The sequence below is a fragment of the Crassostrea angulata genome, chromosome 3 (assembly GCF_025612915.1).
Source record: "Crassostrea angulata isolate pt1a10 chromosome 3, ASM2561291v2, whole genome shotgun sequence".
Lineage (NCBI taxonomy): Eukaryota > Metazoa > Mollusca > Bivalvia > Ostreida > Ostreidae > Magallana > Magallana angulata.
The window spans coordinates 14020597-14045585 of record NC_069113.1 but is presented as its reverse complement, the minus strand read 5'-3'; the positions used below and the strand labels follow the sequence as shown (position 1 = coordinate 14045585).

At 34.9% G+C, this 24989-nt stretch overlaps 2 protein-coding genes across 3 annotated transcripts; one reads left to right on the top strand and one right to left on the bottom strand.

Annotated features, from left to right (window-relative positions):
* The first annotated feature begins 147 nt into the window (after positions 1–147).
* Positions 148–12822, top strand: LOC128175318 (serine palmitoyltransferase 2-like). Of its 2 annotated transcripts, none has more exons than XM_052840850.1 (13): positions 148–305; positions 2234–2581; positions 2943–3097; positions 3718–3863; positions 6206–6330; positions 7067–7160; positions 7569–7674; positions 7970–8189; positions 9765–9891; positions 10193–10328; positions 10483–10612; positions 10897–10995; positions 11378–12822. In XM_052840850.1, the coding sequence occupies exons 2-13, from the start codon at positions 2273–2275 to the stop codon at positions 11384–11386; spliced, it is 1656 nt and encodes a 551-aa protein (XP_052696810.1). In that variant the 5' UTR covers positions 148–305; positions 2234–2272; the 3' UTR covers positions 11387–12822. The 2 variants fall into 2 exon arrangements, with proteins under 2 accessions (XP_052696810.1, XP_052696811.1); XM_052840851.1 differs by lacking the exon at positions 148–305 and adding an exon at positions 390–958.
* Positions 12375–24980, bottom strand: LOC128175317 (endoribonuclease Dicer-like). The gene is made up of 17 exons (XM_052840849.1): positions 24825–24980; positions 24481–24576; positions 23951–24113; positions 22400–23841; positions 22119–22220; positions 21829–21977; positions 21490–21631; positions 21158–21233; positions 20875–21032; positions 20469–20645; positions 20069–20282; positions 17832–19879; positions 17275–17477; positions 16754–17012; positions 16244–16397; positions 15874–15949; positions 12375–15621 (listed from the first exon to the last, which is right to left on the bottom strand). Exons 2-17 carry the CDS (start codon positions 24574–24576, stop codon positions 15459–15461), a joined length of 5622 nt encoding a protein of 1873 aa, XP_052696809.1. The 5' UTR covers positions 24825–24980; the 3' UTR covers positions 12375–15458.
* Positions 24981–24989: the final 9 nt, after the last annotated feature.

The following is a 24989-nucleotide window of genomic DNA, read 5'->3' as shown; positions in this document are numbered from 1 at the left end:
TTGATAATGTAGTTGATCAGAGAGAGAGAGAGAGAGAGAGAGGAAGGTTTGAATGAATTAAAATTGTATCGATATGAAGGTCAGCTGTTACTACAGCGTAATTAAACCCAGCGCACAGTGAGGGCACAGTCGTGCGATAGCTCCCTCGCTTGTTGTCCACTGATTGGTTGAATTTGAGTGGTAAGAGGGAGTTATCTCAAGTCAGTCACGGCTGAAACATGTGTGATACAGACGTGTGTGTGTGATTATACTATGATTTACTAGGATATAGTGTTTCTACATTTGCCGATTTATGCACACTGTCGGTAAGATTTTTGGGGGTTTATTTTGTATACTTTTTGTTTCTTTTACAGAAAATTTTCATTCCTTTTTGATAAATCGCAACGTACGCATCGTAAAATATAGCATCGATTTGAAATGTCTTTGACTGGTTTGATAATTTCGAGAACACTCTTTCTCGTTTAACTTCATTATTTTCAAGGAAGTTAATTGCATTGTCTTAAAATATTTTGTACCATATGTGATAATATAAAATCTAATCCAACTGGGTCGTATTTCATTGCCCGTTTGTTACCTTGAGGGCAGGTAAAACAATACATGCGACTCTGCTGTCTGTGTTGTGACATTTTACATTTTGTTTTGACGCGTGGACATACGTGCACAGCAGGTAGAAAAACGGAGTTATACAGGGGAAAAAGAACATGCAATGCCGAGAATGCACACAGTGCAACACCCGTCAAATGCTGTGCCACCACAGTGGTGGCACTGAAATTTACTACGAAATTCCTCATCTGACAACGCCCCATTTTCAGTTGTGTGCCCATATCTTATTATAACACGGGCAAATCTTGTCAGCTATAGCAACTTTGTTGCCAGCGATGAATTATCTTGTTCTCCTGTTAGGTAACCTTTATCTTCTAAACAGACCTTTTAAATGAAAACGGCAGACAGCTGACAGGTATGACACAAATTACGAAGATCTGTTCTTTTTTTTTGGGGGGGGGGGGGGGGGGGTGTTAACAAATTCTAGCAGCTGTCTAGCGTGTGTTTGTGTGTGTGCTATAGATTAATACATTTGATAATTATGCCCCTCTCCAAAGAAGGGAGGGACATATTGCTTTGCTGCTGTCTGTTTATTATCGGTCGATCCACGACAAGTTTCAGTTCACGTTCATTTTCTTCGCAGATATGTTGCACCTTTGAAATTTGGTATACAGATTTATAATAATAATATATAGGTTAACTTTGATTTTGGGCAAGATTGAGCCATTTTCGGCAGAGTTATGCCCCTTGAACATAGAAAATTTCCAATGATTTGCACCTGTAGTTTCCATTAATTTTCTTCGCAGAGGTTGCACATATTGAAATGGAATTTGGTAAACAGATTTATCATAACAATATCTAGGTCAAATACAATTTTGGTTAGGATGAAGCCATTTCCGACAAGGTATGCACCTTTGACTTAATTCATTTTCGTTGCAGAGGTTTCCAAGAGAGGGGGACAGAAGTGTTTCACGAACATCTCTTAATTGTTTTTATTACCTAATCAAAGGGATTTTGTTGTTTTATTACATATTAAATATTTGCGTCTATTTTGAACTGCCGGTCAATAGACTGCGATCTATTGGACCGGCAACGTATTTCAGAACGCGGTTATGTTAATGTTACATTCTTTCGATAGTTGTCAGGGAATGAATATTCCTTTACATAGACGCTGTTTTTAGTACTTGGTGAAACCAAATTCAATATTATCAAAATAGAGTATCAAATAATCAACAGTTTTAAAGCCTCATATAAGGTAAAAGACTATTTAAAATCTAATGGGTTGAAGACTCCCCCTTCTTTGTGTAAACTAATATTAAATTGAGATGTTGTAATGCATGCAACAGGTTTTGCGCATGTAAAAGATGGAAAAAAAATCTTAGTACTTGTATATTACATATTGGCATGAAAACCATCTGCAATATGCAAATTGTAAACCCCGAAAACTAAAAAAGGAATTAGGTAATAAAACAATTATTTAATGCTTGAACAGTCAATAGACCAGAATTTTTTCCCTTGGTACAGGGAACAGCTCAGTATGATCTATTGCCCTCGGCCGTTGGCCTCGGGCAATAGATCATACTGAGCTGTTCCCTGCACCTCGGGAAAAATATTCTGGTCTATTGACTGCTCAAGCATTAAATAATTGTATACTATAGCATTCAATAGTTCATGTTTTATTTACTTTCAGATGAAAATTATTAAAACACCTTAAATCAACAAAACGATAATGAGTATGGTGGAAACCATATACATGCCAAGTGAAAATGATTTTCGTGGCAAAACCAAGAAATTGAACGGAGTTCAGAATGGAGGTAAAATTTCCAATGGATGCCACAAGCAAACCAAGCAGGTGGATGAAGAAACAGAAAAGGCGTGGGAGAAAGACTTCTGTGAAACATTTGAAGAGACTCCCATGTTAGCAGCAATATCTACGTACATTGGCTATCTCATTCTTGTGGCTGTAGGACATGTGAGAGAGTTTTTAAAGGGCATCGGCATTGGAGTTGTTAAATGTGTTGCGGAACCAAAAATTCCTGTAAGTATATAAATGTGTAGATCCCCCTTCTCAACCCCACCCACCCTTGTCAAATTTCAAACCTATATCCCTCTGACCTATTAAGGTAATTAACACTGCTAAAATACACCCTCCTTCCAAAGAACAAAATCAAGCACTTAGAAGCATGCATGGACAGTAAACCTCAGCAATGAAACTTGTGGTAAGTACATACTTAATTTGAAGAAGTGGTACATTCATCATGTTCATATTAATACCGGACCCTATTAATTAATACTAACAATGCAACGATACATAACTTGATAACAGTTGTGAAAGGATTACCGTAAGGTTTATTGGAAAGAGTGCGCATGTTATATTTATTTTTTCCTGATCTTTTTAGGGATTTGTTCCATTGTATCAGACTTGGGAGAGCTTTTACTCCTGGTATGTGTACCGACGTATCCAAGATTGTTTTTGTCGGCCGGTAAGCGGTGTACCTGGAGCCAAAATGGTAGTGATAGACCGTGAGAGTAATGACCATAGATGGAGTTTTCAGTAAGCAAGAGCAATATTGATATTTACATGTTAATTCATACACATGCAGTTGTAAGCAGTATTTATCTACCAGATATTATAGTAAAGGTCGCCCTTTGGAAGAATTCATTTTTGTACATCTTTGGTGGCAAAATCATCATATAAACCTAAAAAGACACAACAAAAGACTTTGTATATCATTATAAATAATAATTCGAGCTTTAAATAAAATATCTTGGGAGTAAGATAGGCGAGAGACAATAGGTAGCAGACTCTAACTCTCACTCCATACCAACACATTACTGGCAAGTCCATATTCAAGTATACACCAAAGATATGTCGGCCCTACGAAGAGAATTGCATTATGTACTGTAACTCATTTGGCAGGAAGACAATTAATCTGGTATGTGGAAAAATCCTGTTCATTAATATCTCCAAAAAATAAAGTAGGCTAATTAATGCATTTATACATATTACTTTTTGAAGAATGTGATAAACAGGTTTTTGCCTTCCATTGATATATTATGGATTATATCATTAGTAATGTATATACCTATACAAATTAAATACCGAATGATAATATCTATTAAAAATAAGAAATTTAAAGTTTTTGTTTTATTTGTTGTTTTTTTTTTTTTCAGATATACTGGTGGCCATTCAACAGTGTTGAACTTTGGTTCATACAATTACCTAGGATTTTCTCAGAATTCTGGTCCTTGTGCAGAGGAAGTGGAGCAGACAATTAAAAACTACGGTGTGAGTGTTTGTGGGAGTCGCCAGGAGTTAGGTACGAGACTTCAGAGACCGACATTGTTGACTAATAGCTCGAAGAAACTTGTAACAATCACTTTGTAAACGAGTGTTCTCCACCTTATCTTGAAAGGGCATGAATTTGTTTGCATATTCTTAGATAAAAAAAAAAGAGATGAAGGCTACCCTTTCTGACAATTTAATTTGCATTGAAAATGATGAGTCACACACATTAAAAGAAAATGTCTACTAAGTACTAACTCAAAATATGAAATGCTGACGGGTGAATTTATGATTAACTCGGTTTTCCAAAGGAAAAGTCCAGTGACTTAAATGGTGGCTGCCAAAATGGTACCCCTATTTTACAGATAACTCCTCTACAGTTTTTAAGATAGAGAGTTTTTGGTTTGCAGATCAGTTGTACATACTGGTACCGTATCAGAAATGTGCATATTACTTGGATTTTGATTTTTGGTAGTTTTTGCACAAAAAACGAGCTGTTTAACTTTAACAGTCATTATTTTTTTTTCATAAAATTGCAAATCGGGTACCCCTATTGTACAAACAAACTCTCCTACAGTTTTCAAGATAGAAAGTTGTTGGTTTGCGGATTAATTACTGGGTATATATATATATATATATATATATATATATCAAAGATCTACATACAACTTGAATTTTGATTTTTGCTAATTTTTGCCAAAAATACCAGCTGTTGAACTTGCATGGTCATTTAAAAACAAATACCATTAGAATAACAGAGAACCACATTTCTTTGGATAGGTAGTATGTTTCCATTCAGGGTTGACAAATTACCGTTTATCCGGGGGTTTTTTCCGTGTCACAAAATTTGCGAAAATGGGGAAAATGTGTGGCATTTTTAATTTAAATTGTGCCAGTCAGTTTTTGCTATTTAAAAAGTTTCTTGTAGAAAATAATACAGAATAAAATTTCTGCTTATTCAATAATTTGCGATTTAAAAGACATCGCGAATAAAGCGAAAATTAGATCATCGCAATAAATTACCAGATATACGGTAAATATAGATGCTGTTCATACAAAAGAAAACCCGGTTTTCATTCACACAGACAGCTTATCTCTTGTTAAGAATTCATTTAGATTGATACTTTTGTATTCTATGTTGTGCAATACAGTGGAGTAATTCATCATCACAGGATGGATGATCTAGCTTCATAGGCACGGACAAAATCTAAATCCAGTATCTAATTACTGATACCTGAAAAAACCTCACACAGCTCCATCTATATAAGAAATAATTCAATACAACTGCACAAATATACTTCCTTCACTATTGATTTATTCAGGTAACATTTATATAGCTATAATTCATTGATTTAATCTTTTGTATAAAGGGGGAAATTGAATATAGGTTTTACTCCCTGGAAATATTACGAGTTAATTTGAGAAAATTTTAACAGATGAACAAACCAATTACAGTTAAAGCAGTTATTTCCAGACACTGTATAAATTTTTAATATTGTTTACAATCCCATGATTGAAGACCTATACAGATGATTAATTCAATTTTAAAACAAATGTAGGCGTAGTCCCATTAATAATTCCATATGGGAGTTTCCAGTTGGTAGCAAATTAACACATACAAAAATCCAACAGTTGATAACTAAGCATTGGGCCTATAAAGGTTGAATATTGGCAAAGATGAAATTGTGTCACAGATTGATAAGATCTCACTTGTGGTGAAGCTGCCTTAACATCATAACCTTGTAATGTTTGCTCTCCCTAGCATTAATTATCCTTGTCATGTAATTCACATTGCAGCATATCCTAGTCATGTAAACACTTTTCTGCATGAACAGTCACCACTATTAATACATGTATTTCCAATTTATAAGGTACTGTCAGAAATCATTGAAAAGTTTAAAACCTTTGCAGTGTTATTTTGTTTTTATACATTTGCACTTCCATTAAAGAAATGGGTTTTTTTCGGAGGGGGGGGGGGTACCTTCCCATGGATACCTCTTGGCTTTCATTCTTGTATACTAGTTCATTTTAGTTCGAAGAGCTAGGTATTTTGCAAATTCTGTAATGCTAGCCACTGCAATATTTTTAACAGTATTGCAATATATGAAATGTAATATTTTCAGTTGAGTCTAAGATGATCCTCTCTGGTTTAATTAACTTTAAATTTCATGCAGAATTGGATTATAATAATTAAATTTTCAAAAAAGGTCTTTTTGATTTAATGATATTTGTGCAACAGTTATTAAGACTTCCTTCTTTATGTTTATCGAAGTTATAATTAAAAGTTTACTAAAAAAGGGGTGGATGGGGTTGAAATCTTAGCATATTTTCCTTCTTATTATGAAGTAAAATATACATTTAAATTTTTCATTGAAGGGTACCTGGACCTCCACAAACAAATGGACAGGCTAGTGGCAGATTATCTAGGAGTGGAGGACGCTTACACTGTTCCCATGGGTTTTGCCACAAATTCCATGAATATTCCCTCTCTTGTTGGAAAGGTAAATATATCACTTTTTAAAGAAAAGTACATAAAAATAATAACTTTTGTTTGAGATAAAAGTCAGAGGTCAACAAGTCTTACTAGGTAAGTGGAGACTGGAATTTTCCATTATTACACGTAGCAAGTGTTAGGGTAATAAAATTAAATATTGGCAGTAAATACATGTATAATGCTTACAATTCAGTATGCTAAAAAGGTATTTGAAATTGCCATACCATATTACATGTACATCCAGAGGGTAAATTTTTGTTGCAATAAAATTCCACATGATTGTACGGTATTTGCTGAGAATTATATTGTTTGTACATTATCTTCTCCAATGAAAAATGAAAAAAGAAAACTACAAGTAGTGTGAATTTCACCATCTCATCATCTAGACTGAAGTATAGGCATCCCAGCTGTTTATGAGTACAGAAAATGTAGTTTAAATGCTTAATAAGGGGAAGCTTGAAAGATCTTTTTATATTATTAAGCACATAATGTATCCAGAAAAGTAAGATTTTGTTTCTATGCATTAAATTTACACATCCAAGAATGTATTTGCATTCTAAATAAATGTATTTGCATTCTAAAAAAACTGATCTAAACAATGACAGGGACAAATATCTTGATGGTTGTTTATGACATATTGATTTCTAATGGCTTTCCATCAATCCATAATTTAGTGATGTAAGATTAGCTATAACCTTCTCCTTTAGAACTCTTTTTGATCAGATGATTTTCTCTTGCTGCAGGGCTGTTTAATTCTGAGTGATGAACTGAACCATGCATCACTAATTCTGGGCTGTCGGCTCTCTGGAGCCAAAATCAAAACCTTCAAACACAATTGTGAGTCTGTTGTGCACATTATGATTTTATACTGTTAACCAACTTTTATTGGCATGAAATACATTTTTTCAGCACATTTTAAGAAATATTTATTGCCATGAACTAGTTTTAATATGTATGTGACATTTTAATCTAAAGATAATTTACATCTTGATACATTAATAGTCGTTGCAAACCAGTTTATATCCGGTAATCTGAGAAATAAAATAATTGCGAATAAAAAGTTGGTATACAATAGTAACAATACAGTATCAATTTTGCATAATGAAAGCAATTTTTACATCCTGTATGGCTAAACTAATAAATAACAGTTGTATTATCTTGGAAAATGAGTTTTTTCAATTTTGTTTTTATAAAACGGGTAGGAAAGATGTTTCTTGGAAAATGAATTTTTCAATTTTATTACAGGTATGAAAGATCTTGAAAAGAATTTAAGAGAAGCCATTGTAGATAAACAGCCAAGAACCCACAGACCATGGAAGAAAATTCTGATTGTGGTGGAGGGTGTTTACAGGTAATGGACTGAAAATCTGGAGGAAGCCATATACAGATTTGGGGATGAATTGATTTAATGCAAATTATTTAGAGATGAGACTCCTTAAAACACATGAATAATTTTCATTTCATACGGGTAATGCAAATGAGATTTTATCTTAATAATTTAATTAAGACCAGTAGAAAGAATTTAAATTGGAATAAGTAATAAAAAAAATTTAAAGTATGGTTCTGGGTTTTTTTTACCCTTGTGTAATTAACAAATATTTCATATACATGTATATATATGTTTAATATTGTGTGTCTTTTTGCAGCATGGAAGGTTCCATAGTGAAGCTACCAGAGGTGCTCCGATTAAAAAAGAAATACAAGGCTTATTTATATTTAGATGAGGCCCATAGTATAGGTGCAATAGGGCCCCATGGGAAGGGTGTAGTGGACTACTTTGGTCTGAACCCCCGGGATGTGGACATCATGATGGGAACATTTACCAAGAGTTTTGGTGCTGTTGGAGGTTACATAGGTGGATCACAGGTAATTTATTTTATTATACTTTCATGTTAAATACTGAAATCTGATTGGTTTAGATGCAGTTGATAATCCGTTCTATTACCCTCAGCATTAGCAACCCACTTAGCAACGGGTAACACAACGAATTGTTACATGTGCGTAAATTATGCGCATACAGTTCGCCGTAGAATTCACGTTAAGCAGGAAAAAATTCTCTAAAATTAAGACATTCAGTGTAAAAAAATAAATAGTGCCTGTTTGGGAGGGTAACAGTTGAAATTGACACCCCTCGAAAACCATTGTTAACCTCCGCTTCGCTTTGGTTGACAATGGTTTCCTCGGGGTGTCAATTTCAACTGTTACCCTCCCAAACAGGCACTATTTATATATTGGTGCATCTTAAGTTGCTAGTGCAAGTCTTCCTCTGCATGCAACTTTAAGTAATTACAACTGACATCATCTGAACATCTTATAAGTTCCTAGATTACCCGTCTTCACGCAATGTTTAACATCACTTGTCCGGACCATATATCATTTCCCATTGGCCCAATTTGTCGCAGGTTTTACAACAGAGTTCCTTCAAGGAAAGGTTGTGCAGTGATCTTGATTCAAGTTTCCAAGTCAAAAGTGAAGGTCATAGGAGCTCTTTTAAAAATCCTTTTTGGAACTATATTCCCCCCCCCCCTCCAAATCTGTCCTAGAATCTATCAACAGACTATCTGTTTCATCTATATAATGATGATATATGTATGGCTTTTTGGATAAGGGATTCGCAATAACCTGAACTTGAATCAAAGCTAGCAAAGAAGTCCTCTATATCGGTAATAGTTTTCATCCTTCTGTTTTAGTTAATGTGGTGCCCTTTAAGATGGTCTCATTCTCTGAATGATGTGTTGTTTATAGTTGTGAGTAGCTTTCACATGTTACTGTTAGCAGGATTTCATTCACATTCCAGCATTTTTTACAGGGTAAAAATTTACTTTAAATAAAATAACATTAATTTTATGCAATTTGAATACAGATTTTAATCCCTTATTATGAATAATGGTAATCTTTCATAAACATGGTGGTGCTGGGATATTTATGCCACAGATCAGATTTGTTTACAGCACTGTACCTGTGTACACCTAAATCTAATTCCTTTTTGATTGGTTTGATATTTTTGCAAGCTGTATCAATACTGCATTTTTATTAACATATTCAAATATGGTTAACATTGATTTTAGACTTACACTTAGCATATTGATGTATTTGCAGCAATTTGTCCACATGACTACCGGTAGTTCATTTCAACTTATTGACTGTGAACTCTGTTGAATAACTGAATTTGATCTATATGTATTGATATATGAACATGTGCATCTTATTTTCAACATACATGGACATATACTATATTTGAAATAGTACGTCAATTAAATTAATCTTGTAAAAATAACTAATTTAAAAACAAAAGAGATTAATATGGTAAGATATCAGTTTTAGACATTCTCTGTTTCCTGGGGGTTTTTTTTGGGGGGGGGGGGGTTTGTCAAACATAACATACTGTTGATTATTTTGGTTAAATGTCGGTATGATGCATTGCTGTGTTTTTCTTTTCAGGCCCTTGTCAACCATTTACGTCTGTACTCCCACTCAGCTATCTACTCCAGTAGTATGGCCCCGGGTGTTGCTCAACAAATCGTGTCCTCAATGAATATCATGCTGGGCAGGGATGGAACCAGAGAAGGTGAGTCCATTTCTTCTTTCTCAGTCTTTTGGAATAAGTAAGGAAGTAGAGATTGGTATCATATTTTAGATTTGAGGTTAGGCTACCTACGGTATTTTATTTTGGTGTTTTGGAATGAGTATAACTAAAATCAGGTCTTGATTAATCTTGTATGCGCTCTGGGCCCAAAATTGGAAATAAAACTATTGTTAGTATTATTATTATATACATAGCATAGTGTATGCAAGGGAAAATCAAAATATGTATTTGGTAATCAAGAAACAAATTAATTTGAGGAAAAAAACGTTCTCTGCTTTTACAGGCGAAAAAAGAATCCAGCAGCTGAAATGGAACACTCGATACTTCAGAAGGCGACTTCAAGAGATGGGCTTTATTTTATATGGAAACAAAGATTCTCCTGTTGTGCCTTTGTTAATGTTTATGCCGTCCAAAATAGCGTAAGCATCTCGGGTTTTAAGTTTTCCAACTACTTAGTTTTTCGCTAGTATTTTGCCCATATTTTTGAGAATGCTTTTATTTATGATATAGATGCATTAAGTGATGGTTATCGTCGTGAGTGAAAGTTTTTGATTTTATGATTTGAAATTTCAGAAAGTTCTCCAGAGAGAGTCTAAATAGAGGAATGGGTGTGGTTGTGGTTGGTTTTCCTGCAACCCCCATGACCAAGTGTAGAGCTCGCTTCTGTCTGTCAGCCTCGCACACGAAAGAAATGTTAGATGAGGTAGGTTGAATCATACTGTCTTTAGACAAATTTTTATTGGACCAGATAGGAGAGATTTTAATTCTTAATATCTCAAGTGTGTTGCTTTATCTGGAAATGAGATTTAACTTTTATGTAAGATATACTTTTAACATTTCTCAAAACTATTAGCTTATTTATCTGAAATTTTACTTGCATGTATTTTTATATCTGGAACATCAATACATTGTGTTGCATCTTATTTCATTGTCATGTAAAAATGACAGATATTTATGAGTTCATCATCAATAATTGTTCTTTTACAGGCACTGCAAATAACTAGTGATATTGGAGATCTGCTGGCAATCAAATACTCCAAAGCAGAACCACCCTCCTATTCTGAAAATGATGTGCCATTAGTGGAGGTAAGACGACCTTGACACTGGCGTGTCAAGGCTACTGCAACTAATGCATATCAGGGACATTTAATCAATATGCAAAATAATTGTAAGAGACAAGTCTGTAATTATTTTAGTGATACAGTATTACAAAATACTTTTAAACTGCTAGAATTTTTATCTTGTACAAACTTTTCTAAATGATATGCAAGACAGTAACCCATGTTAATTTTAATAAGGTCAAGGCCACATAAAATTACTCAATTTTAAGAAACATGGGAAACTCATCAAAGTATTAGTCATTAGGCTAGTTATGGCCTGAGTATTTCATAACCCATGCATTAGATAAATATTAGGGCCACTGTGTGGTTTGCATTGCTAAAATTTCTGAATTTTTTTTTATTCACAGGATTCATGAACGAGGAGACGGGGATCGAGGGAAGCTTCGCAGGGAAAGAGATTGTTGCATTTTAAAGTTTATCAATTCATTGAGAAAAGGAATACATTTAGTCCTCACGGCTCTAAGCTTGTTTTGTGATCTTGTGTATGCACATATATTTTATAAAAATATTTTAAGGATATGCACCATACTACGGAACTAAATGAGTATTAATATTGTAAATATTGTTATTTTTTTTCTGTTTTGGGCATTTTTTTTAAAAACATTTATTTTATCTCAAGATTTTGTATCAAATATTATGATGATGGACAGAAGAACTAGTCCTTTTAAAATATATGTACTTGCCAGATTAATAGTTTAGTCTCATTTCTAACCATCCTACTGGTATTGCACATATCAATGGAAATTGGTTGTGTTTAAACCTTGCTTTCTCAAAATGGAAATATTTCCAGCATATGATTTTTCAAATGGAAATTTTTGCAGCACATGAAGTTTTCAAACGGCCAGTTGTAAAACTAGCAGTGCAAAATGGAAATTTCCTTACCTACATAGCTTATGTAAACATGACAACATTGTAACCGTAGATTTCATTCTCCCCCCCCCCCCCCCCCCCCCATTTTTTCATACACAATTGACCTCAGTTATCATTATGTTTTATGATGAATAATGTTATTTATTTTTGTACTTAACCGTCTAGCTTTATATAATATTTAGCTTTATGCAAGTCCAAAAGCGTAATAGTGATGCTTGATAATATGTTTATTAGTTATCAGTACTCATTTCTATTTTTAATTTTCCATATTTTTTTTACTGATATATTCTAACTGCACATTTTGCTGTCACTGACTAAAGGCGGGTGTTTGTTAGTGTTATTGTTGACTATTAGTTAATTGTGCCACTCTTTACGTCTGCCAAATAGCATAGAAAGCAATTCAACTTCTTTCTGAATAACGTGCCTATTAAATGTTTGAACAATACAATAGAACAAAATACTGTAAACCAACTCTTATTTGTGAAAGACCGGAGATTAACCGGTTCGCAGCAACTAACATTCACGTTCAAACCTTATCAACACCATGTTGTTATTTCACCCATAACGCAATTACGGACCGATTTGCGGAAAGAAATATTCACAACAGGGAGGCTATCGCAAACCTTGCAAAATTTTTTCACACACCAATAAAAGTTGGTTTACAGTTTAAGGTGGAGGTAAATTGAGGGCACAGTAACATAGTCTAAAGTGATATCATGCAGCACTGTTTTTGTTTTACTAATGGTAACTGTTATGCATTGGTTTTGCTTTGTTTTGGGTGTAATACATGTGTATGAATCTCCTTTGTTTTATTATGTTTATCATGATCATAATGGAGAAGGGTGCTTCAGACAGAGTACACAGTGTATTTTGGACATGTATATTCCAATGGAGAGAAAAATAAAAACTGCCTTAAAACAAGTTTGACTTTTCTTTCTTTTTTGTGGATGGTTGCATGCATTCAAATTTCAATTTGAAGACTTTCAAGCTTATAATTTGTCTTTAATATTATGATTGATGAAAACATAACATATGACAAAGTCCCTTTTATTTTTTTTTACTTTACTATATTCTCTTAACTAGATTGAAAATTAAAGTGCTGTATATGTGTATTCTACTTTAATAATGACATTTTTTTTTCTCCAGGGGAGAAATCAAGTTTGCAAGAATTCTCATTAATTCATTTCTCAATCTTTTTCCTAATAAAGAAAATGAACAACATTCAAACTGGTTTTAAATCTATTTATTTTAGACACAAAGTAAAAATGTTCAAAAATTTAATTCAGAGGAGCTACCATGACAATGTTTAGTATATTATTACCAAACATAATAAATTCTCAGCTGTTCAACACAGATTGAATATACAAACATGGTATTGAGTAAATCTTTAAGTGTAAGCACTTTTTAAAAATAATGTTGTCCATGATACAACATTAATGTAATGTACAGTCACACCTAAAATAGCTAATGATACAGAATTCTATTAGCCTACCTATCATCGTACTGATGTTAACACACTGAGAACAAATTCATTGCACTTCTTAAAGAACTGAGTACTTTCTACTTCAAGATTATCTGATCCTCAGCCCAGTAAATATCAATAAATCCAGGTACTGAGCATGCTGAGGATCATCTGACTAACGCACAGACCTCCATTACACCATCACATAGAGGAGATCCTCTATGCGATGGCTGAGGATAAAACACTTCTTCAAGGGAAATAACTGTTAGAACTTAACTTTAATTTTTCTTATTACATTACTAAGTACAAGTATACCACAGCAGATTTATTTACAAATGATTTTAAACATTGTTTTCTCATGCAAAGTTATTATTTCTTGTTTGCTATAAGATTTTTATTTTTAAATTGGCATTTATTCAGTTTGTAAAATTGGCATTCAGTTTGTAAATTGTTATGTTGACAAACTATAACTTTGGTTCAAACTAAATGTACAGTACATGTAAACATTACTAAACAGGAATGTTGTGGTTAATTTTGTTTATGAATACTAATTAAAAGTAGTAAACAACAGAAAATCTCTATGATTACAAACTGACTCCCACAAAAAATAAATAATTTACTCTATACTTATCATTTAATTTATTGAACATATGGTACTGTGGTTTCATTAATTTTCATGGGTATCAATTTTCGTGGATTTTCTGAAAACCAGTTTCAAGGATACCTAAATTCGTGGCTAATGATCCTATCAATACAAAATGTTTGTTGAAATTGAACTTCAATGAATATTTAATTTCGTGGACCAACTTAACAACGAAGTCCACGAAAATTGGTTTTTAACGAATATTGATGAAACCACAGTATGTCATTTACTTAAAAATGATTGATATGAATGTTTTATTTCTCTTGAGCTGTAAGATAAAAGCACCTGAATTTAATTAGATTTTTATCAAAGATTTTTCTAGTAACAAACTTCACTATATTTCTAAAAAAAAACAACATGTTTTAAGGTATTATAAAGTATAAATGCATGATGTCACATCACATAAGATTTACAATACAGTGTAATAAAAAATAATACATTAATTTATTCAAAGTGATACAATGCAAAATTACCTTTACACTGGGTAACAAATGAGCATCAGGACAAACAATAATGGTGTCATATTTGGAAGGACAATGAAAATATTGAATCTACTGGTAATTAGAAATTACAATCCAATGAACTTTTGAACCCAGGATGGTCGACAATAATTGCTCTTTCCCCATTCATAAAATGAAACAACATTTCTTGAATGCCATTAACTGATTCAACATTTTCTGGAGAAGCCTAATTAACATGCATATTCAATACTTGGTACATATGTATTCATTGACTTGATTATAAGTTTGTAAAGCTGTATATAATGCTACCTGATGAACACTGTTTTTATCAGATCAGATACATATTTATTAACCTTCACATCAGCAACTATGTGTCAAAATTCATATATAACAAAACAGACTCCATTGATACAAGTTAATAAAACATCAAATGTTACACATATAATACAGTTTGGCTTATTTGTTCAGCAAAAAAAGAAAAATACTTGTACATCAACAACAGCACAGCTTTTGAGCACTTATTTGTATATGTAATGCACCTTTTTTACTGCTCTTGTCAATTGCAGAGTAAATATTGCACATAACCAATCAGCTGACAATGCAGACCACATCCCTCCAACTTTTCAAACCCCCAACCCCTCCCCCCCCCCCCCAAAAAAAAAACCCCACAAAACTTAACAATTCCTATAAGAAATCCTTAGCAACATGACTCCTATTCTGAACTAGCAATTTAAGCCTATAGTGAATGGCAGACCTGCTTTAGACTAAGCCAACTCCTAAGGTTTTTAAGCCTTTGATGAATAGCAGAGTTTTTAACCCACCAAATCAAGTCCTTTCGCTGCTTGTAAGGGTTGAATGAAGGCAGAGCTCTTATTTCACTTGGACATGTCCTTAAGTCCGTAAATCTTTGATGAAGGGCTGAGCTTTTATTCCACTTATTATAAACAAATCCTTCAGTCTGTTACCCTTTGATGAGAAAACTGATCTTTCAGTTATACAAGTCCGCCAGCTTGCAAGGCTTTGATGGAGCGGAGAGCTTTTTTGGCAGCGGCACTTTTGGCGATCCTATAGTTCCTTCCGACCCCGGTGAACACGCCTTTGGTCACCACATTTACAGTCACCCTGATCTTGCCTTCCAGGGTTCTCTCTGGTTTTCTACAAACAAAAGTCAAGAAAATTAGTACATTTACTTCAAGTTAAGCCAAAAAACATAATCAAATTAGGCAGCAGGTAATTCCTATATCAGCCTTCGAATCTCTATAAATATGAATATTCTTCATTTGCATGTTAAACAACAAATTTTTATTCTGGGCAATCATGGAATATTTTTGTTTGCATACATTTCATGAGGAAAATATTGTACTAAGCTATTACTACATTACCTGTATGCATACTTGTGGTACTTACTCAAACTTGGCTGTTTCTGGTTCCATTTCTAAAAGTTCACGTACTGGAGACTTTGGAATGCTCAGCAGGTATTTGTCTGAGAAACAGAGAGTATATGATTATGAAAAAATATCAAACACAATGTGTTGCAATCTCTTAACAACTGTGGGTCAATTAAAATTGGAAAAGCTTTATATTGATATCTCACTTTTCCATTAAACTTTGTGTCAGAGAGAACAAGATTAAAGACATTCAGCTTGCCTTTAACCTTGAAACTTGAGGCTTGTCTTTCTTTTATCATCCTCATTCAGAAACTAATTGATCTATTTATAAGAAGAAACTCCATTTTCCAAGTATTTGTTAAACACTACATCTTCCACAGGACACTCACCTATTTGCGGCTTCATAATACGATAGTACACTCTCCACACAGTATCCAGGGACATTTTACTATCCAGGTAAATGGCTCCTGCTAATGACTCAAATATATCTCCCAGAGCTTTGGGTACCTCCAGCTCAACATGTTCTTCTTCCTCCCCCTCTCCCTTGTACAGAACAAAAGCATACATGTACGTGTGTAAATCTCAGCTACAACAACTTGTGAGCGAAGTGTGATTACATGATCATGACTTGTAACACAACATACTTTTCAAATAGTTTGATAAGATTAATCCTTTAATCCTTATAAAGTTACATAACAATATAGCCATAGTTTGTGTGCACATATGAAAAATAGTACCATATATACATGTAATAATTTTTGATGTGACTAAAAATTTGCAAAAATGGAATATAGTCTAGAACTTTTTTTATTAGCAACAGTCATTTTTCACAAAAGGCAAAAATTATATAATCACAATAATTACCTGATATACATTATTAATCAAAGCTTAATACACACCTCATCATCACTCAGGTCAATTTCATCCTCCCGTTCTTTCTGTCTGGCTACAAACTTCTCTATAACTCCAAACAACGGTGGGGAGATAGCCTTGAAGTACTTGTGGAAGTCCCACTTAACAGCCAGGGCGGCAAAAATGTTGTTGTTGACCAGTGCTGACCTAAGGTCGGTGAGCACGCCCGGTGAGTACTTACATGAGTCTTCATACAGGTGGCGGGTGATGACATAATCCAAGATGGCATCTCCCAGAAACTCCAGCCTGATGAATATTAAGTTTATTAAACTCAAATACCTGGTATTATCCATTACCAGTCCATATATTTTTACTAAGGTTGTCAAATTGATCTATTTCTGAGGGTCAGGTTTTCAGGTATTCAAAATACATTGTAAAGTTCAAAATTAAATCATACATCTATTATCATATATAAGGTATGTGCATTTCTACAAGTAATGATTTCGGAAAAACAATTAGGTACTTCATACCCCAGCATTCAACATTTTATATGATGTTTTTTGCTTACCTTTGGTAACAGTCTGTGACAGTGTTGTAGTGGTATGAGGCGTGTGTGAAGGCTTGAAGGAGATAAGATTTGTCTCTGAATTCATACCCTATCCTCTGCTCCAAGGTATCGTATCCCTCCAGGAGACGATGGAGAATGGAGTTGTGGTCGGGAACATGGACCAATAATGGAGAGTCAGGGCACTGCAAGCTCAGCAGCTCAGTCTGAAATAATAGATAATACAACATGTAAAATACTGTGGAATCATTTTTCTTGGGGGCCATTATTTGTGAATTGTCAATATTTTAAAGGTTCATTTTGATGTGATTTCATGGATTTTGCTTCACTCAATAATAAAAAAAAATGTGTTTCATATATTTTTGAGTGGTAATGTTAATTTATGGGTAAGGGATACCCACAGAATAAAATCTAGAAATAAAAAGAGCCCAAACTAATGATTCATCTATAGTGGTGATAAGGTACTCGATGAACTTGTACATAAAATTTTCACAAATCACTGGTACATTGTAATATCATCATGCTAAATTTCTCATATTTCATTTTAAAATTAAACTCACATCTTGCACCATTCCTTTTTTCTTCTGAGGCAGAACCTTCAGCCCCAACCAATGCATGAATTTCAGAGCAGCCTTCTTCCCACAGGAAGTCAGATAGCAGCCAATCAGAGACTCCACACAGTCCGCGATGCTCTTGTCGGGGATGCTATGGAGGGTCTGTAGGTTGTACGGGATCACCACCTGGTCCTTTTCCTCTTGTCTCACCCTCTCAGGAAGAGTCTCTAACTCCTCTAATTCTTCCTCGAAGTTCTCATGGTTTTCATTGTTTGAGCACAACTCTTCACATTTTCTATTATTTTGAAGAGGAATTCCTCGGTTGTCATTTTCATTTTCAGAATCCTCTGTCAATTCCGAAATTTTTGGCACCCAATTTAAGGTGGCATTTTCAGGACAGAAGGAATCAATAATGCTGCCATCCCTTACTTTTTCAAGCTGGCCTAAATTGTTCCTTATAAGTAGGACTTTTGGTACTGGCCCTTTTCTTTTGTCATCATTGATAACATACCCTGGAGGCAACCAGTTTTCATATGGTTCAAATTTGGTGGAAATCATGCAATCTGCAAATCCTTTTCTTTTCCCTAACCGGTAAAGGTTACAATTGCTAACTTGTTTACTTCTCAAGTAACTAAGCTTCCCCTCGTGAATACCTGGATATGTACAGTATAAGTATACAGTAATGGCATATTTCAAGAAGGAATCACCTATTGTTTCCAACCTCTCTAAACTGAAGAAATCATTGGCATTGGACATGGTTAAAGCTTGCAATATGGTACATGGACTTGGGCCTACAAAAGTACTCAAGTCCACTTCTTGGTCTAATGATATGGTGAGCTCTGGAAAATCCACCTCCTCTTTGAGGATCTCAGCCTTTGGAATTGGTATGCTTGGTTTATCCTGAAGTTTGAAGACACCCACTTCAGGGAAATCAGACAAGATTGTATCACATGGAGTCTTCTTCAATGGAGAATTGGTGACATGAATATTCATCTCATTCAGTTCTGATGTTAAATCATTCATAGACTTTTCTGAAATGGGATGAGCTTTGTCCCAACACTTCTCAGTTTTTTCATTACTTTGATCCTGCAAAGTATTCCCCCATTCTTCATCATGATTCAGATATCCATTTTTGCCATGGTTACAGTTACTGGACACATTGCCCTGAATATCACAGATGTCACTAGCTGCCTTTTCATTTTGGAATGCTGCTTTGAGATTTTGCTTTGTATCACAGCTTTCTGCTTTCTTTGTATCACATTCATCTTCTTCAGAGATGACATTGTCACTATCACAACCGTTTTGACTAGCACTTGGTGAATCACAACCATTCACAAGTTTATCGTCCACACTTTCATCATTTACTGTACTATTGCACACATTGCTGCCATCATCATCTTCCTCTTTCAGATCAAATCCGAAATCCAATGGCTGAAAACGAAAACCTTCTTCCAATTTTATCAAACCTATTCCAGGGCCCTCAGCAATTCTCATGCGAATTTCGTCAGCTACAAGCAAGTAATTCAATCTGTACAATATTGTGGGCAAGCAGACGGCTTTACGCCATAGCGAAGCAGGAAAGACATGGATTTCACACAGTTCTGGGACAAGAATTTGTTTCTGCTGGAGATTTTCCCTCCTGGCTTTCTTAGTTTCTGCACTGCTTGTGGGCAATGCCACCCCCTTTTGGTTCATGTAACGAGGAGTGAGCAGATTTAACCTAGCAGACGTGTGGTCTACGTCTAATAATGGCTGCTCCAAATTGGTGATGGTCAAACCGTATTTGGTTGTGTAATAGGCACTGAAGGTCTTGTACAACTCTGGCGATGGGAAAGGTGAGGATGGATTCAGGTCGGATCGGATTTCTGCCACATAGAAATGCTGTGGTTGGTCTACATTTCGATAGGATGGCATCACAACCGCATCTTCATACTCTTCCTTGGAAAACACAAACTGTTCTCTTTTAGAGTCATGAATGTTTCTTCGGACATGTGATTTGGAATCTTCAACTTCTTTGATGAAGGTCCAATCAAGGACTACATTGCCATCATCATCTGGAATTAAAAGATTTACACAGTAAACTATCAAAAAGAATTAAAAAACATTTTTTCATACACTTTTTAGAGATTTTACTTCATCATATTCTCAGAAAATCTGCATCACTTAAAAATTGTACGTAAATAAAGGGAAAATAAATTGTTCATTCAAACCAATCTATTGATACACCAAAACACAACACTAACCTTTATTAAGTGGAACTATAAGATACCCCAGATCACTTTCATCTGGACAAAACTCCATGGGGTCCTTTTCTAAACGTAGGACATTAGTAAATGTAAATCTGTGGAAATCTCTCAGTCTCCTCAGCTCCTCAGAGGATACCGAAAAATTACTGCTAAGGACATCAATGGAGGCAGTTACCTCCCCTGACCTTGTGTATACTGGGAATGTTGGTACCTTGTAAAAAATATTTTGTCACACTTACTTTTACATTCAAATATCTAAAGCAAATATATATCATCTAAGGCAAAAATGTTTCATCGAAGCAAAAAAGAATTTATCTAATCTAATTTCTAATAATCAATTTTAAATTTCGTAAATGTTTAATGACACAATTACATAAAAAAATGGCTACTACTATACCTGAGGAATATGTTTGGATGTGAGAACTCCGAACCCCCTCGGTGTGTCCTCCGGGGCACAGATCTTCCGACCTCTGGTGTTCTGCTCATCTGATATGGCTTTGCTCAGTTGAAGAGATATATTGTACAGCAGACATTCCTCTGTAGAGGGGTGACTTTGTACCAATGAGGCAGCCAACTGGAACATACAGAAATGACATGGGTCAAAATTTCATTGCATTTTATACTGGTTTGATTTTGCTGGTATGTGTATACATGTATTTGAATTTGCCAGTCAGCTTAATTTAAGATTTCAAATAGAAAATAATTGTCTGATTTTACATTTTAGTAAACATAAAGAGCTTAGGGTAAACACCTTCAACATACATGAAATATATCTGTACTGTGAACCACATGGACCCACTTACCCTCTTGAAATAGTACTGCTTCCTCTTGGTGGTACCCGGTCTCCCTTCTCCACTGTAATCCTCGCCCTCTTCGCCATCTGCTGCGTCTTCCTCCTCCTGCTCCTCTTCCATGGTGAAGACTTCCTTTCCAACAGGATTCAGTTGATCATCCAGTTCACCTGCAGAAGATTTGAAGATCATCAAAAACATTGATCAGAATACATGTAGTTTAATTCATTCTGATTTAAGCTCTAATTTTCACATTGAATATTTTCACTTTGATGATATATGTACAATATATTACCTGCTTCATGCAGACATTGGCAGAGTTTTAGAGCCACAGCTCTTTTGGCTAGGTTCTTTGTTGGCATCACTTCTCCCTGCACAATGAACAATTAAAACAGTGGTTCTGAAACTAAGATAAATTTCTCAAATTATTTACACTAGCAAATCAACAACTGAGGAATTTTCCTGGTGTGTATACAGTATGTTATGATACAAAATATATCATATTCATCCTTTTTCACTAGTAAATAATTACGATCTTTTTTTCACCACCATTTAGGTACAGAAAATTTGTTTAAGGACATTTAATGCCCTTTAAAATGAATTTCCTTCTGTTCATTGATTAAGTACCTGTACAGAGCGTTTGTAAGGGGAGTTAATCGGTAGATTCAGTGTTGCTCTATACATAGTTCCCCCCTCACCAGATATCTCCTGCAGCGTACATTTTGGGGTCAGGTGAGTAAAGGCATCACTTGGTAACTTGGCACAGTACCTGAAATAGGAATATCATATACATAGTTTTAATTTTAAGTAATAGAGACACGTAAGAGTTTTTAAATATTGGCATAGGCCTTGAAGAGTAAAATAAAATCTACCCTTTTTGGAAAAAAATATGGATATAACATTTCATCATATTTGCCTCAATTTTGAGTGACATTTTTGTCATAATGATTCACTGTCAAATCAAACCTGTTGACGAAAGCAATAGCTGTCTCCACGGTGACACAAATATGGGGATTATCTGAGCTTGGCATGTATGGCAGTAGAACTTTAGATGTGTCCTCACAATGATTGTCCTCCTCCTCATCTTCCTCCTCATTCCTCCTGTCTACTAACACCTAGAAAGATATGTGCCTCTTTACATTACTGATTCACAGGGATAAAAAACAACATCTCAATTAAAACACTTGTGGCTTCAGTTGACTTATCAATTTAGTTGCCATTTTATTCATTACACTGCATTTCTTTAGGTCACTTACATCCTCTATTCCTTTGAACACATTGTAATCCTGCATGAACATCTCCTTCTTGTTTTCTTCTACCAGAATCACATACTCAGAGTCTCTGGCTCTAGCACGACCCTGGAAAGAAGCAAGCTTTGCACTGACTACACTTATAAATACAAATTCAGTCATCCCAGTAGCATCATTGAAAATGCATGTAATAGGATCAAATAAGAACTGTATGGTATGTATGTTAATTATTTAAGTGCATCAGGAGTTTTCATTGTACAAAAGCTAATTTGGGAGGGTTTCTTTACCTTTGATTGGCTGTAAGACTTGTAACTTCTGGGAGGATCAAACTTGACTATGAGGTTACATTTAGGGACATCTATACCATCCTCCAACACAGTTGTGGAGACTAACAAGTTAAGGTCCTGTAGTCTGAATTTCCTCAACACATCCTCTTGCTTCTTCCAATTCCCTTTCTTGGATTTCCCATCCTTCAGTCCTTGTCCAGTTAAATGCTGGCTCTTAACAAAGCACAGATTTTCATCCCATGAACACACTTCTTCGAGGAATTTATTAATGGCTAGAGCTACATATCTATGTTCCACAAACACTATCCCACACAGGTATTTTTCACTGTCTGAATTCAATGGGTCCAAGGTCTTTTGCAGGGTCCCATTGTCTGGCTCCCTTTTCACAGCTATGTGAAGAACATTGCCTTTGTATGCTCTGTCTGATGTCTCCTCATCTGACATGACCACAGAGTCATCCGACATTTCGGATTCGTCCCCATCACTATCCCCGTTCTGACTATCTCTATCCTCCTCCCCCATAAACCCGTCCATGTCTCCCCCACTACTCACAATCATAAAATCATACTCTGGCTTGTATTTACGCAGATGATTGATCAGTTCGTAAACTCTTGGTGTGGAATACTGCAGCAGTTCTTCTACATCATAATTAGGTGTAAAGTTTAGCTCAAACAGAGTGGTAACAATCCGTAACTGAGTTAAACAATATTTCAGGAACTTCTTATGCACTGGTATTGTTTCATGCTTATCCACTTTTTCTATTTGATTGATGAACATGTTTGCAATACAAGAGGCACACCATGGGCCTAAAATGTACAGAATATTAAGACATTCGGAGAAGACAAAGATTGGAATTTCCTTTGGATCTCGGTCATCATCCTCTTCATCTTCCATGTTGCATTCATTCAGAAATTCCAGAGCACTGCTCAATACATCATCCAGCAGTGTGAGAGTACCTGTTACATCTTCATAATTATCACAAAATTTAAGATATTCCTTTGGACGTATTCCATATCTCTCTGCAATGACAAGGGTAGCTGTCTCTGCTCTGGCACTAAGGTGATTCTCCAGTGACCTAATGATGTTTTCTAGTTCTCCTGGATCATGACATTTCTGACTTATAAAGGAGGATGTCAAGCCTAGAATCCTAGCAGCTGCTTCCCTAGGAACACTGTTGTGGATGATATTTATGATGCTTTGGTAAGGATGTTCTTCCTGAAGAATCAGGTGACAGTTTTCTAAGATGACTAGATTAATTTGGACTGGGAGTAAGAACTTTTTCAGCAGTATGTCATTGAACACTGATGGTTTGGTCACCAGTATTTGATGGTCATTGAGCATTGAATTTAATTTTGATTCATCCTCAGATAGTTCGTATATGGGCATAACATTAAGATCACTGTGATGTTTAATGACTTGGGAAATCTCTTGAATGCTTTCATCTATTTAAAAAAAAATCTTTACATTAACACTCATATCCAAAAATTAAACATGAAGATATACAATACATTGGAAAGTTGAATAATTTTTCCTTCTAAAATTGAATCGTACCTGAATTTAAGCATACAACACTTCTCTTTCCCCCACATTGCAGCTGTTTTCTGAGCTCAGTGGAAAACTCCTTCAGAAGCATCACCGAAATGAAGGTATTTCCCCCACTGGTTCCCAGGCAGACTATGGTGTTCCTCTGCAGAGCAGCATCAAGAAGTTCCACCTGCAACACCAAAAGGAGTTATGCATTATCATGATAATTTTCTATTAAAAAGTTAAGATGTCTTGTAAATATATTTTCCAATTTATTTTTCTAATTTGAAGTGGTTCTATTAACCAATCCCAAAAACTGAAGACAGGAAATCCCACCTACAACTTCAGCAGTCAATTTGATTACCTGCAGGTCTGTAGCTCCCAATCTGAAAAAAAAACTTGATGGATGTCCTGGGAGCTACAGTGCCTCTCATAGTTCAAAAATTGCAAATAACAGCACACAAAAATTGTGCTAGTTTTGGACTAACTTATCTAACAGTCATGTAACTTTTTGCTTTTAATTCCCCCCAATTAGTAAAAGTCTCTGGTATAGTCACCTGATAAGTCCTGGGAGTAAATGTGTGTGAAGGAATATCCTCATTTCTCAGATGCCTTGGCAACCTTTTAACAGGTCCAGTTTCTGTTCTAACCATCTAAAATGGAAGAATGTCATGAGAGCTACATGATAAACAACATGGTAAAATAATTGAAAAATGAGGAAATTATGCCTGAAAGCATAATCATAAGAAAAATTTACTTATTTATTTATCTTTTCTTATTAACCATGCATACAACTATATAATGATCCCATTCATAAATTCATTCATAAAACTGATAAAGGAAATTCGAGTTGAATATTTGAAAACTCGTCAGTCAGAGCCTCGGATGCATGCAAACTTACTTTGGTGTTTTGATTTATTTTTGGACCTCTGATCTTTTACCCTGAAGATAAAAAAAGATCTTTTTTGCTCTAAGAATGGAGATTTGCGAACAAGTTTCACATCACGATCGTCAAATGTGTTGTACGCTGCATTGTTCTCGACCAAAGCAAAAATAAGACCAAAAT